The following is a 17,694-nucleotide window of genomic DNA, read 5'->3' as shown; positions in this document are numbered from 1 at the left end:
TCGAATATATAATATAGACCCCATTACACCAAAATGATCACATAAAAGTTGTAAAAATAAGCATTTTGCTAAAGGTTCAGATCAGCATTTCATAAAAAACATCTTTAAAAAGAAATGCCTTGCCTTTAATGTTTGTTAGCATTATTTGCAAGTAGCAGCAATAAAATAAACATTTATTTTAAATATTTAGAGTATTGCTTTTTTATGACCAAGGTTTTTAAACGGCAGTTGTTACATATGTATGCTGGTGTAATAAGTATACAGAAGAGTTGGGAAGTAAATATGAATATTGGTATTCAGTGATAATTTTGTCTGCATAATTTTAAAACAAAAAGAGTATTTTTTAGTTGTTGGTTTTTCATCCCATGTAGTGAACATGACATTCTCCTTTTTTGTGATTGCTTTGCAAATCTGGCTGAAAAGGAATAAGTTAAATGTGTATTCATATAAAGGTTTTTAACATCCAGGCTATGTTCTGCAGCTTTTTTTTTTTTTTTTTTTTTTTTGAAAAAGAATAATTATCCCTTAATGCCTGTATGGTTTTGTCAAGACAGTATGCAAGTATATCTTGCTATGAAATTGTTTTTGTGGGCAAACAGGTTGTCCTTTGCAAGTAGCCTGTGGTAGTTTCTACACTGTTTTTTTTTTGAGTTGAGTGTTTTTTCAGCCTTTCATATGCATTTGTTTTGTATAATGTGTGTAAATTTCATGCGGTACTTGCAGTAAAATGGTATAATGAAGTCTCAACTATTTTATCTGAATGTGTTTTAGGTCTGGTGTGAAGTAAACCTAAGACGATGCACAAGTGAAGTTTATCGGTTTATCTGTGACACGTGCAATAAGGCATTTCCAATGTTTTCTGCCCTGGAGCTTCATCTGAAAACACACAATGCAGTCCAGAAAGATGAAGCTGTTAAGCCATTTGATGAAGATGGGGACCAGAAGGCTTACATGCAGTCCTTGGGCCTTTGTCACACCAAAGAGATCAGTACTGTTAACAAACAGGAGCCCCTGTCAGACATTGAAATTCTAACAAAGTGGGTAGAAACACCCAAGAGTAATCTACCTCAGGAGTCAAGCTCCACTACTCTCCTAAATCTGTCTCCGTTGAAAGCTGCTTCTGCAGGAAGTTTGTTTCCATTGTTTTCTCCTAAACAGGACAATAGGAAGCTTGTACCACTGCAACCTTTCCAGAAAGGATTTATAATACAGCCTGAGCATATCGTGGTTAAACCAGTCTCCAGCGAGTCTCACATTGAATTTGCAGACATTCAGCAAATCTTGAAAATGGCTTCCTCAGTTCCTCCTCAAATTAGTCTTCCACTATTGTCAAAAGCTCCTTCAACACACACCCAGTCTTCTTGTAAGCAGATGCCTCAACTGAAGCCAAAACCTTTGGTAGAACATCAACCAGTTGTGGCAGTATCAGCTCCACCTCCAGCAACTAATATACAGCAAGCTTCACCTGGTTGTATTAGCCCAAATCTTCCCAATGCTCCAGCAAATCAGATGGACAGGCCAGAGTCTGCATGTGACTCACGGAACATTAAGCCTAAATCAGGGGTTCGACCTAATCGTACACCTCAGGTCTTTCAACACAAGATAAAGAGCCAGCTGGTGCATAACAGTATTACAAAAGTCCTCTTGCCATTAGGAATGGAAGCGAAGATCAAACAAGAAGCTGAAGGGGATCATAAAGGTATGATGACTGTAACTTCTAACAAAAAGAGTCTAGCCATGAGGAAGGTCTTGTATCCTTGTCGTTTTTGCAGTCAGGTTTTTGCCTTTTCTGGAGTTCTAAGAGCTCATATCCGATCACATCTGGGTATCTCTCCATATCAGTGCAATATTTGTGATTACATTGCAGCAGACAAAGCAGCTCTGATCCGACATTTGAGGACACACAGTGGAGAGAGGCCTTATATCTGCAAAATATGTCACTACCCTTTTACAGTCAAAGCTAACTGTGAACGACATTTGCGCAAGAAACACCTCAAGTTAACCCGAAAAGAAATTGAAAAAAACATTGAGTATGTGACCAGCAATACCCCTGAAATGGTTGATGCTTTCTGTTCTCCAGACACTGTGTGCAGACACTGTGGGGAGGACTTGAAACACTACAGAGCACTTCAGGCCCACATGAAAAACCATATGTCCTGTCAGAAGACACAGCCATTTGAATGCAAAGAATGTAATGCCACCTTTTCAGCAAAAAGAATCTGTATGCATCACATTTTAAAACAACATTCACATGTTCATGAAAAAGCAGTAGAGAACCACATTTCAGCAGTGGACTGCAGAGCTGAGGAAAATGGGTCTGAGTCTCCTCATTCAGATGACAGTGCCTTCACTGATTCCCAGCCCCACAGTGACTTTTTGCAGGGAGCACGAGTCATGACTTCAGTCAAGAATGACTTCACTATGGATGAACCACTGGATTTTTCACAGAAGAGCGTCACCACAAATTCAGTTCACATGAGGCAAGACCATCACTCCAGTTCTCCTCACCTTTCTCAGTTTGACTTTTCAATGGAGCCTCTAGATCTGTCAGTTCCCAAAATTCCCAGAAGAGATAAGTGCATTGAAGCAGTTGAAGTTAAAAAGGAGCAGCAGTTGAATGACAGTGAGACACACTCTTGTGATCAGCTGTGTTCTTCGGCTTTCACAGCCAAAGGAATTAATGATAAGCATTTGACTGTCAGACAGCACCAACCAGTAAATGCACAGTTTCAGCTAACTGTGCCCATTATTCCTCATTCTTTGATTAGTGGTTCAAACCTTTTACGACCACTGAAGCCCAAACCACCTCCCCTTCTGCCAAAACCAGTAGCAACTAAAGAACTGCCACCACTGGCTTCTATAGCTCAGATAATCTCTTCAGTATCCTCTGCATCTTCATTGTTGAAGTCAGAGTCCTCTAATCAAAATATACCACCAGCACTTAGTCCTGCTGGATCAGAGAAGTCAGAAAAGTCAGAAAACCTGAACTGTAAACCATCTTTCATGGCAGTCACAGAGAAAAATACCAGTATTAATTCTGCATCCAAGCTGGTGCCAGATAGTTTATTATCCTCAGAGTTGTTTTCCTTGGATGCACCCCATTTAGCCAAGAAACAAAAGAAGGTAAAAACAAAAACCAAGACTAAGGCAGGTGGAGGAACTGATCTGGAGTCTAGTGGGGAGTTCGCTAGTATTGAGAAAATGCTGGCCACTACAGACACTAATAAGTTCAGCCCGTATTTGCAGTCCTCAGAAGATAACACAGAAGAGCCAGATAAAAACTCAACAAGTGAAGATGAGAAAGAGACGACAGATAAGGTGCTGCGAGGAAGAAAAAATGCTTACTCTGGTTCCATGCAGAAGATCACCTGCCCGTACTGCCCCCGTGTCTTTCCATGGGCTAGTTCTCTACAGCGTCACATGTTAACTCACACAGGTAAGGAACTGAAGCAGAGATTCTATTATGAGGTGATTGATGTGAGAGAAGCTGTCTAGTAGAAATATATAGGTTCATGGCCTTGAGTGCCTAACATGATTTTCAGGTGAGTTGCTGCTTCATAGTAAAACCTTAGTGTTCTCTATTGCATTACAGCTTACAGAAAGCTTCTGCCTCCAGGTCTTGATGTCTTCTTTAGTATTTATTCAGAAACCCACTGCATGCATTTGTCATGGAATGGTGCACAGTTTAGGGTGAACTTGACTATATTTTTTGAATTGGGTTCAAGTAGTCAATGCTATACATCTAATACAAAAATCTTAGCACCACCATCTAGAGGAGAATTGCCCCCAGGGCCTCTTGGGTCTCCTGAAGCTGTGTTAAGGAGCATACTCACAACCCAAGTCTTCAGTTCTTTCCCAGCACTGTCACTGTCTAGATTTCCACATAGAATTCATTAAAAGATGGTGCTCACTTTTGTTGCTAAAAAAATATCAAGCTTAAACAACAAAGCTGTATATGTGTGTGTACTAAGATTCCAGAAAGTGCCGTTAGCATCTCACCTGATGTAGGTGTCATTGATTTTAACTGCATCAAGTCACTGCTCACTCCATTCAGAACCCCACAACTTCTAGTGTACTTGCCATGTAGCGTATGTGAAGTTTAGGAATGGTCAGCTAAGAAACATTTGCTAGATATGTTAATGAACCACCCCAAGGACCCTTTTCATTGTTGACCTTGATGGCAACTTTACATAAGTCATGAGGAAGATTTACACATTATTATTAGTGACTTGTCACATTCATCATTGCTGTTTTATAGGTTCATAGGTGTGTACTAGGCTAATGGCCCTGGGGCTTTTAAAAGCCTAGCCCATAGGATTACCCTGGCATCGTGCTACCCAACCTTTGTTCCCAGTGCCTCTGTCGAGTAAAGTCACTGGAATGATCCCTGGGGTGAATTTTCTACTTCCCATCCACTCATCAAGATCTCTCTTGAAGAGGGCCAGTGCGGCGCCCTGCTTGACATGTATGGGAAGTTTATTCCATAGCATGGGCAGTCTCTAGGTTATGAACCTGTTCCTCCAGCATGTTCTGTTGATTGTGGTAATGAGGTTGAGGTCTCTGGAGAATGTGTTGCGGAGGGATTTCTTTAGCTGTAGCATTTTTAACAGAGCTGGGTCAGACATGGCTTTGAAAGTCAAGCAGAGATAGCCTCTAAGTAGGCGATACGAGACAGAGAATAGTTGGAGTATTTTTAGTCTGGCCATATAGGACAAATGTTTAAGGCCTAGGATCCTCTTTGTGAGGTACTTTTGCGGCCTCTCCAGTTGTTGCAGGAGTTTAGTGAGGTACATGCCAAATGGGGCATTGTACTCAATGATTGGCCTAATGAGGGAAGAGTAGAGGGAGACCATGACCTCTTTCTTCCTGGATGCAAAACCTTTAGTAATGAGATGTACCACACAGAAGGAGTTTCTGACCACAGTGGCAATGGTGTGGTCAAAAGAAAGGTTGCTGTCAACCTGTGTTTCCAGATCTCTTATAACACCTTATGTGTTCAGTGGACTACCATCTGTGTGGTAATTCATGGGAACCGGGTTTTTCCCAAAGGGGATGACGACACATTTTTTGGCACTGAACTTAAGGCCATGGTTCTGATACCAGTTGTTGGTCTCAGTGAGGCCTTTCTGTAGGATGTCAACATCACTCGGGGAGCTAATAATAGCTCCCAACTTGCAATCGTCTGTGAATTTTGTCAGCCAGAGTCCCTTTGTGTTGGCCTGGACTTCAGAGAAGTAGATACCGAACAGGAGAGGACCCAGGACCAAACCCTGTGGGACTCCACTTGTGACTGGTCAGTAGTCTGACTTGGAGTCAGCTACTTTCACACTGTGGGTTCTACTTGTGAGCTAGTTTGCAATCCACCTAGTGGTATAGGGGTTGATGCCTAGCTTAGTGAATTTTTCTATGATTCCTGAGTGGAGAAATGGTATCAAAGGCCTTGGCCAGATATAAAGGCAGGCTGTATGAACCACCTTGCCTTCATCCACAGCTCTGGTGACTGACTCAAAGAAGTTGACCATGTTGAGCAGGCATGATGTACCCTTCACAAAACCAAACTGTGTGGGATCCAGAGTTTTGAGGTTCGCTATATCCTTGTTTATTAGGTCCATGATGATGCATTCCTTAGCTTTGCATGTCAGACTCTTCAGGCTAATGGGGTGATAGTTCCCAGGGTCTGTAGTCACTCCTCCTTTGTGGAGAGAGATGACTGTAGCAGTGTGCCATTTGGTAGGGACAAAGCCTGAGGTGAGGCTCTGATTGAACAGGGCACACAGGTGAGGTGCCAGTTCACTCTGTAGTTCATGTAGAACACAGCCAGAGATATTATCAGGTCACATAGAAGCTGTATTCTTGGCCTTGGACTGTGCTGTTTTAACCTGTGCCGCAGTAATACTGGGTGCCTGGCAATCTACTGATATTGTGACTGGTCCCTTGGGGTGGGGATGAGCATTACTACTGAATGTGACAAAAAGTCATTTTTCTGATTTATTTTGTAAGTCATTTGAAAGAAAAAGTTTTAGTGGCTCCCACAGGTGTTTGAACTCAGGGATCTTAATGGCATTGTGCATTAATTGTGCACACTGGAGATGTGCATCTGAGAAAGCTTCTTGGAGTGTATTGATATTTCATTATTCGGTGCTGGAATAGGGTATGAAGGAAATCTACAGTACCAAGCACTGACCATCACCTCTTTTGTATTTGATAGGACTTGTTTAGTTCAGTTGTGCTTATTAGAGCTGGTTGTATCAAGAAATTGACTGTAATTGAAAGTGTCTTTAACAGAAGAGTTATAAGGCTACATGTGTAGATGATTGTCTGCATAAGATGGGTTACTGTTGAGCTACATCCAGGGCAGTGGCTGTGATCTTTGTGCTGTCTGCTTCTTTGTCCAGTAGAATTTTGATAGATGAATGAAAAACTGCTGATGAAGGAAACAAAGTACTCCACTTAAAAAACTGAGTTTAATGCAGTAAATAAATGTAAGAGCTTACTTTTATTTACTGCATTAAACTAATTTTTTTAAGTGGAGTATTTTATTTCCTTCATCAGCAGTTTTTCATTCGCCTGTTTGTTCATAGTTTCCCTAGTTTGTCAGAATTTTGATAGATGAAATGAAGGGCAAAAGTGGTGTGTAGTATATGTATGAGGATGTCTCTCTCTCTCAAGCATGTTGTGATGCTCTTGGAACCTGTTGTGTATTTACGGTGAATTAGTCATGATCATAAAAAGAGTTTAGAGCTCAGGTATGTAGAAAAAGAGGCAAACTAAGATGAACAGAATTCAAAACTGAGATGATGTGGTTACTTGATTCTGGTTACCCGACTGTTGTGTGTTAAAATGGAGTCTAAAAATGTAAAACTTTTTGGGTTGGTGAAGGAGTGAATTATTATTGGCTTGTCAATCTCGACTTAATATGGGATGTAACAGTGCATCACCAAGCCTGCAGTAAAGGAAGTTAGAACTGATGCCAAGTAGATGGTCACATTCTAGCATTGCAGCTAAAAAGCAAGAGGTTCTCCGGTTCGATCCTCGGCTGGGGTGCCTTCTGTGCGGAGTTTGCGTGTCCTCCCTGTGGTCGCGTGGGTTTCCTCCGGGTGCTCCGTTTTCCTCCCACATCCCAAAGACATGCTGCAGGTGAATTGGACACTCTAAATTGGTCCTAGGTGCAAGTGTGTGCATGTGTGTGCCTTCTGTGGAAGGTTGGGCGCCAGGCTGGCAACTCAACACTGTAAAACTCCTCTGCCAATCATGAGCGAACAAGGTGATCCACTGTGGCGACCCCTAACCGGGAAAAGCCAAAAGAAGGAGAAGGTGGTAATTTGATTGTGCTGTACAAATTCTTCTTAATGCCTGTTCCATTTTAACGCTCCTAGAACTGTTCTAGGTGATTAGCACTCTGAAATTCATCCCATTTTGCCACTTACATTTTTTGCTTTTGTTCTAACATATTTTGGCACTTTGCTAGAGCATGTTTGTGGCTGACGGCGTAAGACAGAAGCTGCTGAAATGACACCCTGAACATTGCTCACTCATTTTTAAGCTTGATGTTCTGTTTTTGGTACTGTGTGGAAGATAGATGAGCTTGAGTCTACACACCCTATTAACCCGGTATCAAGTGTTCAGAAAAAATTAGGATTTCAAATTCAGTTTTGTTTTCATTTTGTAAGCACATCTGATTGAACTATGAGGTTTTTAAAGTGTTCATGTTTTTGTGATCTACATATTTTTTCTGCTGTCTTTTGTGAAAGTAAACTGATGTTGAAAAAAACACATCTGCATTTATTTAGCTGTTACGATGGTTGTAAGAATCAGCCTTTTGTAGGAGAACACTGACTTTTTAACCTACACAGCATCACTGTTTGCAGGTTCGGGTGTGGTAGTAGTTACAATGACCGGATTGGAATTTAGTGTACTGATCTTTATCTTGCTTATTACCTAAAATCTTATGTTAAAAAGTTAAAAAAAAAAAAAAAAAAAAAAAAAGACCTCACAGTTACAGTAAATAGTATAAAATGTCAGCATCAACAGTAAAACATTCAAACAAGACTAATAGCATTTTAAAGATTAACTGTCTAATGTAAAGTACATGTGTGAAAACATGAGTGTGGACGAGTGGACTCCTGCTCTTTTGTTAGATAAGAAGGAGGTAACTTGCACAAGTTGCTTTGGGAGCTTTTGTAAGTTTCTCAGCAGTAAACAGTTTTCAGAGGCTACTGGAAAAGGGGAATGTAGAAGTTTTATTTATGTATTTTTTATTTAAAATGTGTTTTCTTTAATGTATAAGACATTCACATTTAAATGCTTTTTGCCAGTGCTTTTTCCTTACAAAATAACTTTAAAGTTTGCATTAATATTACATGCATTTAGAGTTTACCTTTTTAAATGGTTTAACGTGTTGTTTGGTAATTGTCCTAATGAATCAGCAGCATTAAAGATGTGCAACTGCAGCAGGGCTAAACAGACTCTGAAATGTTTATAATAGCTAAATGAGGTGCCTTCTGGAGCTTTCCCAGAAGGCATGCTGGCAATAGATTAGTCAACCTTTCTCAGATATAGGGAACGTTTGAGAGTAGACAAGATTGTAGGAGATTTGTAGACCCTTGCAATTCTTTGCCTCCTGGAGGCTAGTCACAATAGGGATTCTGTCCAGGAACCATTCAAAAATTCCCTATGCCTTACCACTTTCTTGTCCAACATAGCCATGGCCTTGACTTTTGTCCTATTCAAAAAGTTGGTGTCTTTCTCTGACAAAAATGCTACAGTATTTCCACTAACCATTCATGTTTCCCGGTCCTGACATCCTCATTTCTCATAAAGGACTTTGCAGCTTTCCTCAGTGCTTGAATTTCTGACTTCATACGAAAGAGGAAGTGATTAGTCTTCCATTAACATACTGGTAAACAGTTCTAAACTTAAGCATATTGTACAAATTTCCCTTATTTGTTCTTTAAGACTCTTGATATGCTCCTCCTCTTCTTCTTCAAGATTCCGTACTTCTGCAGTAGTTTTACTTTGGTCATGATGTCCAAATAATTCCTTTTGGTACTTTTTTATTTTTCCTTCTCTCTTTCTTACTTGGTACCATGCTTAAGACCCTTTTTATCCCACTCTCTAAGTATCCATTCTGAAGTAGTTTCTGTCTTCTGTAATAATGTCTGAATCATACTCAATATCCATTCCTTAATTATTTTTTAACAAAAAAGTAAGACAGTGCTATTGTCTCATTTTTTTGCATTTTTAGCTTGCATTCTTACCCTAGTTTTTATTAGTGCATGAACTAATGTTATTGGATAATTTTCAAAGTTTTCAGTTTATTACATTGAGGTATATAATTTATTTCCAGTCTTGCCCACTAAATTTACATCTTCTATACCAAATATTGCCATAATTCTTTAGAAATCTCCCTTCTCTTATTGTTTTCCTTTTTTGGTCTCCCTGATTCATCCCTACTATTGCAAATCAGGTTCCAGTCTCCACCTGTGAACAACATAACCTGCTGAAAGTTTATTTCTCAAATCCTAAGCTTTGCAACAGTAGTTGTAAGTGGAATATAAATACATACCAGAATAATCCTTGTCCTGCCAGTAACTCCATGCTACCACAAATTTGCTGTCATTTTTTTCTCTACTGTCTCTATTGGGGTTGCTGTTGCAGTCTGTAATATTGCTACTGTTTTCATTTATCCCTACTGTTCTGCAGAATGTCTTACCCTAAACTGTGTTCTTTGTTAAATTCAAATGTTCATTTCTATCCAAATGCATCTCCTGTAACATTGCATATAATTCAGTAATCTGCTTTTGGTCTGTATCTATAATGCGATTTACATTCAGGGTTAATATTGACAAAGCAGCCATTCTGTTTAAAGGATATTATTTCCACATATGTGTGACAGTTCTTTCTTCCTGCTAACATGCACTCACTCATTTGACAGACTGATCTTGTATGTGGTTGCTTCTTCTCACCTCTGTTTGAACCCAAAATTGAATACATTATCAAAACATTTCCCTTTTTAACTCGCAACAAATTCATAAAACTGTGTATGTCCTTCTATTCTCATGTTGCAGTATTCTATACATTCCAATAAGGAAGTTTATCTTTGTAAGTAAGAGCAGTGCCCCGAAATGAACACTACACCCACAGATGCTACCTATTCTGAAGTCATGGTTAACCATGTTATTGTGCAGATCAGAAGCTGTGTTCCCACTTAATTTTTTTTTTGAGTCCATAGTTTTCGAGTGTTCTAGTCAGCTCTTAGGGGTTTTTTTTTTTTTTTTTGTTACTCATGTATTTTCTTTGGATCAGTGGAAAGGTTTCACTGGACAAGTCTGAGGGCTTTCTTGTTTTCAGAAGATTGAAAAACAGTCCATTTCTGCTTATTAGCACACTTGTTGACTAAACTTTAGTCCCATATCCTATTTAGAATCCAAAAATGTTTGATCCTTTAGAAAAAAAGTATTGTGGAGACAGCTGGATATAGCAACTTGAATCTCAAACCTTCCTGTCAACATCCCCAATTGCTAGTATAAACTTGCTTCTCTTCAAGGTGGTATTCATTGAGTCATTATTTTATTCAAACCCACAGATGCCCACAATTTTTAAAACTTTTCCCATCTGTCACAGTTTTGCCAGAAGCCAATTCTGTCTTACCAAATCTTGCTGTGGGACACTAGTCCAGTTGCATATTTATACTTGAGTAAAATCAATGCAGTCTACTCATTCCAGTTTCTGTTGTATAGCAAAAAATCTGCTTTTTTTTCTGAATGTTCTGATGTCCTTCAAGAATGCAACTGCAGTCCTGACATATGGGTTGTCCTGCCTCAGGCAGCCCTTCGGTCGGCCGGATTCCAAAGTCTGGGTCCAGCGTCGGCTGATGTCGCCTCCTCCCCGACGTCAGAGCGGCTGGGGTATAAAGGCATCCGCCGACGCCATCTTCTTCAGTCTTTCTTGCCACGCGGTGCCCGAAGCAGAAGCAGTTTGCAAGTGCCGGTCGGTCAGCTCCTGTGTTTTCAGTTACCGAAGTCATCAAAAGCTAAGTATCCCATTGGGGAATATTTTTCTTGCCTCAGCCGATGTCAGAAAAAATTGAAAAGTTAATAATTGTTTGTCTTGTGGTAAACAAATACCTCATACGGACTTCCATTCTTACTGCCTTCCCTGCCTGGGCCCAGACCACGACGTTTCGGCCTGTGCTGCCTGTGCTTGCTTTAATAAGCGCACACTCAGGCGCCGGGCAGAATTTGCCGAAGACTTTTTTGGCGAAGCTTACGCTTACATCATGCCGTTGGAACAACCGACAGCACATATTTCCAAAAAACTTAAGGACCGGGACCGACATCCTCGGCCCGCGTCATCCACCGATACCATGCCTAAGCCCTTTGTGAGTGCATCGGTCTCTTCGGAAGCGGTAACTCAACCGCTCCAGGCTGACAACACTGCCTTAACGCGTACTTCGGTCCCGGAGGTTTCCCCGGTGCCGGTTGTTGATTTCCCTCCCGAAACTGAAGCTCTAGATTTACCTGACACCATACCAGTGGATAAAGTTACCCCTGCACGTGGGGCAGCTAGGCCTCTGGTCTCCATGTCCATCAAGGCCTTCACACGTGCTAAGGCTGCCAGCCAGGCTAAGGCCCATCCTAAATCTTTTTCCCAGGGCCCCTCCTCTGATAAACAGATCATGACTCTAGCTGCAGATCTAATCTCTCTTATCAGAAGTTCTCAGTCGCATCCAGACAGAGGTTCTCAGCCGCCTGCAGATAAAAGGCCTAGAACTGAGCAGACAGATACCCTCTCTTCAGAAGAAGCCTCTAGGGATTCAGAACACTCAGATACCCAGGAAGAATCCTTCCAGGCCTACGAGGACTCTGATGCTGAGGAATCAATTCCTTCTGCCTCTCCTCCAGAGGATATTTCTTTCAGAGAAGTTCTCCACTCCATGAGAGAACATTTTCAGTGGCAGGGTCAGGAATTCTCTGACTCCAGGAAAAGGCTAAGTACCTTCCTTAAGTTACCCCAGCACAGACCATTAGCTATTCCTCCAGTGTTGGATGTCTTGGATGATGTATACTCAAGACTCCAGTGCTTCCCCTGATTCTCTCCCTCCTGCTCCTGTCAAGCCAGACAGATATTACAGGGTTCCTGAAACTCATAAGCATCTCTTTAAGGCCCACTCTGTGGATCTAGAAACTATTTCTCAGGGGCCCAAAGGAGTGGCTACTTCCTCGGCCAAAAACCCTTTGCCCGCAGACAGGAAAGCCAGGTCCCTGGAGAGATGGGGCAAAAAAGTTTATACCTCTTCCACCCTTGCCATGAGGTCACTTAACTGTCTTTTTCATATGTTTCAGTACCAGGATTACTTAATGGATGATTTGCAGAAAAAGTTAGCCTCTCCTGAGCCTATAGATAGAAAGGCATTGCAGGATTTGGTTCATAACACTCAGCAGGTTAGCAATCATTTTCTTTAGTGTGGTTATGATGCATTGGAAGCTTCATGTAGGTCAGCTATGACAAGGGCCGTTGTACGTAGACATGCTTGGTTGAAAGAACAGCCACTGCCAGACCATGTTAAAGTAAAGCTCCTGGATGCACCTCTGGAAAAACAGAAGCTTTTTGGTGCTAATGCACAGGATGTGTTGAAGTCTATTGAGGAAAAGGGTAAATCAGTACAGACAGTCAAGGATTTCCTCCAGGTTCAGCCACCCAGATTCAGCAGGAATTGGCCTTCGAAGAATTGGTCCTTTCCAGACACTGACAAGTTTCAAAGGGGAAAAAACAGGAGTGCTCGAGGTAGAGGGCAATACCGAGGCTCCTACAGAGGCCGCCAATGGCAACCACCAAATCAGAGAAGTGGCGCAGGGAGTCCAGCTGCACCACAGGGACAGTCACAATGACTTGACTTTCACACCGCCGACCAAGGCTCAAAGAGAAGCACCTCTAGGTGGAAAATTATCCTTATTCTCAAAGAACTGGCACATTTTAACCAAGGACAAATGGATTCTGGACATAGTAGACAAAGGTTACAGGTTCCACTTCCTTACCAACGAGACAAGGCATGTCAAACCTGCCACAAAATCAAAGGCAGAGGAACTCAAACAAGTTCCAAAGCTGTTGCAAATAAAAGCAATAGAAAAGGTTCCTCCTCAGGAACAAGGCCAGGGATTCTATTCAAGACTGTTCCTTGTTCCAAGAAAAGAAAAGCAATGGAGGCCTATACTGGACTTGTCCGCTCTAAACACTTTTCTCATTGTGCCAAAATTCAAAATGCTGACGTTACAGCAACTCCTTCCCATGCTGGGCAATAGGTCTTGGCTGGTTACTCTGGACCTCAAGGAGGCATACCTGCATGTCCCAATCAGACACAGTTGCAGAAGATACCTCAGATTTCTTGCAGGGTCAGAGCATTATCAATTCTCAGCATTGCCGTTTGGCTTATCTACTGTGCCCAGAGTATTCACAAAATGCCTGGCATCAGTAGTTGCACATTGCAGGCTCCAGAGGATTCAAATATACCCTTACCTGGACGACTGCCTTATACAAGCAAACAAACCTTGATAAGAAACTTGGACTATGTCATTCAATTACTACAGGCTTTGGGATACACAGTCAACATTCAAAAATCAAGACTATTGCCATCCCAACAGATTATTTTTCTAGGAGCAAAACTGGACACACAATCACAAATGGCTTTCCTGACAGAGGAGAAACAAGAGCATTTACCAGATTACTTCAAAAGCCTAGCAAAGCTCACCCAGCTGACCGCAAGGAAGATCCTGCAGGCCCTGGGATTCATGGCATCTTGCATTCTTCTGATCCCTTTGGCAAGACTACACATGAGAAAGCTACAATGGTACATAAAAAGCTTATGGTCTCAACACAGCCACAATCTAGAAGACGTAATACCACTCATTCCATGCCTGCAAAAGGAATTTTTGTGGTGGGCTCAAGCAAGTCATTTAAACAAAGGCATGTCTTTCAACAAAGCTCTAGCAAGTCAAACCATTACAACAGACGCCTCAGATCATGGATGGGGGGGCACACATGGAGGGCAGATGCATTCAAGGGCAATGGACTCCCAGGGAAATGCATCTGCACATAAATCAAAAAGAGATGTTGGCAGTGATGCATGCAATAGAGGCCTTCGGAAAATCCCTTCAACAAGGTCATCTGCTAATAAGGACAGACAACACCACTGTCATGTGGTATATAAATAAGCAGGGAGGCACTCATTCGTATCCCCTCTGCAGACTAACAATGACTCTTTGGGAAAAGTCCCTGAAACTGAACATCCAGTTGCAATCCCAGTTTGTTCCGGGCAAGGACAATGTTCTGGCGGACAGGCTGAGCAGAAATTTCTTGGATCCACATGAATCGATGCTGCATCCACACATTTTCTCACAAATAACAAGTGCATGGGGAAGACCGGACATAGATCTCTTTGCTTCTCACCTCAATCATCACCTGGAGAAGTTCTGCTCAAGGACGCACCATCCTCTAGCCTGGAGAACGGATGCTCTCTCCTTCAGCTGGAATTCCCTAACAATTTATGCATTCCCTCCTTCTACCATTACTGACCAAGGTGTTACTGAAGATCAAAGCAGAACAACCGAAGGGAATTTTGGTAGCTCCAGACTGGCCAAGGCAGCACTGGTATCCATTGCTACTGAGCATAACTCACACCAAACCGTGGCCCTTGCCTCAATGGCCTCTGCTCCTAACTCAGCACAATTACAGGACTGTTCATCAAAACCTGCAAACACTGCAGCTGACAGCTTGGAGGGTTCCATGACTTTGACCCATATCTCTCTCTCCGAAAAAGTTCAAGAAATTTTGCTGGAAGCACGCAGACCTTCCACCAGAAAAACCTACTCGGCCAAATGGAAGAGATTCATCATCTGGAATGCCAACAAGGGTCAGGATGCATCAGTAATGAGCATACCACAGATATTAGAATACTTGGCAGAAATGTTTCATAGTGGCCTCTCATATTCTTCCATTAAAATTCACGTTTCAGCAATCTCTGCAAAATACAACTGTGACCCACCTGTGTTTTCGCATCCCTTGCTAAGACAGTTTCTAAGAGGGATAAAGAATATCAAACCTCCCAGAAAACCACCAGTACCTGCATGGGACCTCAATTACGTCTTGGAAAAATTAACTCTTCCTCCTTTTGAACCAGCAGCATCTTCAGACATGCAATTTCTCTCCTGGAAAACGGCTTTCCTGTTGGCAGTTACCTCAGCAAGAAGAGTCTCGGAGATACAGGCCCTCATGGCAGTACCTCCCTTTCTCATTTTTCATCAGGGCAGAGTTTCTCCAAGAACCAATCCTTCATTCATGCCAAAAGTGATATCCAGGATGTCTCTAAATCAAGCAATTCACCTGCCTACTTTCTTTCCCAATCCTCAAAATAAGGGGGAAAAGCTGCTGCACACTTTGGACATACACAGACAATTACGCTACTACTTGGACAGAACAAAGACCACCAGAAAGTCTGACCAACTATTTGTAGCCTATGCTGCTGGAGTGCAAGGAAAGGCAATCCCCAAACAAACAATTTCAAAATGGATTGGACACTGCATCAGATTCTGTTGCTCTTTCCATGGAAAAGGTGTGCCAGCCAATATTAGGCCACACTCCACCAGAGCTATAGCCACATCCACAGCCTTTCTAAGAGGAGTGGCTACAAAGGACATTCTAGAGGCTGCTACATGGAGCTCCATGCATACATTTACCAAACACTACAACCTGCCTTTATACTCCAGATCCCGAGCAGGCTTTGCTTCTGCAGTCCTGCAGGGCATTTTAGCTACACCATCCCTTTCTTAGATCCTACCACCCCCAGCTTGGCTATGGTATTCAACCCATATGTCAGGACTGCAGTTGCATTCTTGAAGGACATAGTACAGTTTTGTACCTACCATAAATGTAGATGTCCGACAGATATGCAACTGCAGTCAGGTTTACCCTCCCTCCTACCCCTCTGCAATTTTCCTTTTGGGTCCATTCCCCATCTGTTATGGTGTATCTGTTTATTACTGTTGTGCTTGTCTGGAATTTTTTTTATCCATTTACCAAATTTAGCCTTCCTTGGAGGGCACCTGGCATCTGGGGCAAGAAACACTGAAGAAGATGGCGTCGGCGGATGCCTTTATACCCCAGCCGCTCTGACGTCGGGGAGGAGGCGACATCAGCCGACGCCGGACCCAGACTTTGGAATCCGGCCGACCAAAGGGCTGCCTGAGGCAGGACAAACCCATATGTCAGGACTGCAGTTGCATATCTATCGGACATCTACATTTATGGTAGGTACAAAACTGTACTTTTTCTAACCTCATTTTTTCTTTGTTCTGTTTTCCAACTTTGTTATTTTTGAAACATTTCTCCAAGTTTCTTGTTTAGCCACTCTTTACTTGATTTCAGTCTCTCATTTCTGCATTTTTATCAGTTCATCTGAGTTGTTAGATAAGGTTTCTGTTTTTGGCCTTTTTATCATTTGACATTATCACCCCCCCCCAAGTGTGTCACTTATTTGTATTGGATTTATTTTCGACTCTAAATTTCTGGAAGCCATCTCCTGTACTAAAGCTGTAGCTTGAACTGCTTTTTACTGAGCAGCTGCAAGATTCTTCCTAGCCAGAGCTTTTTCTTTCCTTTTTATTTTGGTTGGTTTTCTTACCTTTTTCCCCAAATTTCTTATTTTCTGACACTTTATAACTTAACAGTTTCTTGGTTTTCGTAATGGGAAAGCACTAATCAACATGTTATAGTCAGCAGTCATCGTGGAAGTGTCATAAAGTCTTTAAGCATTTTTGTTAAACTCGGGACTCTGTGTTTACATTGCAGATATAAAAAAACACCTTAAAAATAACAAAGATAAGAACACCAACTCAGGAAAATGAAGTGCTGCTTGCTCAGTTCTGTACTTATTACGTTTGTACTGGACAGGAATTTGCAGAGCAGCAGTTTCTTCTTGATGTCACAATTTGTTTTCACAGCACTGCTGTAAGACTTGAGTGGACACTATCACACCAAATTCATTTCTGTCTTAATGACAGCCTCTCAGCAGGCCTGGATTTGCATGTGCTTGTATCCCATGCATATATACTAAAAGTCTGTCTAATGTACTTTCAGTTTTACTGTACAGGCATTCTTTCTCCATACAGATTTTTTAGTTGCCTTTCTGCCATCATTTTTTTGTTTCCTACTGTGTGTCTTGGATCTGTTATCTTTTTACTCTTTCTGCTTGCTGTAACTGTTGCCATTTGTTTATCGCTTCAGAGTTTTTGAATATCCCCTTGTTTGGCACTTTTATTTTATTTTTGTAGCCCATGGCTGCCTAAAACTCTACTTTTGCCTGTAAAGTGCATCACTGGTATTCTGTTAGTCTAGGAAGTAGCATAACAGACTGTTACGCTAGGGGATAATGCCACTGTCAAAAGTCCCTGTGTGTGAAGTAATAAAAAGAAATCTTGCAAACTCTGAACTGTATGGTGTTTTACCATCATATTTTGAACTGCAGTATTACATTTCAGCATACTTGAAATCTCTTGTGCCTTTAGTAGCAATTCACACTAAATATTTGGTTATCATTGTAAGTAGTTGTATGCTGTGCTTTGTAAGGCACACTTACAGAGATGAGCTGTTGGTATTCAGTGCTGGGAATTCTGTCATCCCATTATTGGTTTACAGGGCAGA

General features: G+C 41.7%; 1 protein-coding gene across 1 annotated transcript in view; it reads left to right on the top strand.

The window, feature by feature from the left end:
• Positions 1 to 17,694, top strand: part of RREB1 (ras responsive element binding protein 1) — a gene marked incomplete in the record, with an annotated part of 464,399 nt that overhangs the window by 320,532 nt on the left and 126,173 nt on the right. The window contains 1 exon segment of the mRNA XM_044064859.1: positions 772 to 3,436. Coding sequence (XP_043920794.1) covers positions 772 to 3,436 — 2,665 coding nt within the window.

This window comes from Protopterus annectens, chromosome 3.part0 (genome assembly GCF_019279795.1).
Source record: "Protopterus annectens isolate FY-2018-M chromosome 3.part0, PAN1.0, whole genome shotgun sequence".
Lineage (NCBI taxonomy): Eukaryota > Metazoa > Chordata > Ceratodontiformes > Protopteridae > Protopterus > Protopterus annectens.
The sequence above is the reverse complement of the archived record's forward strand: the minus strand, read 5'-3'. Positions and strand labels throughout refer to the sequence as shown.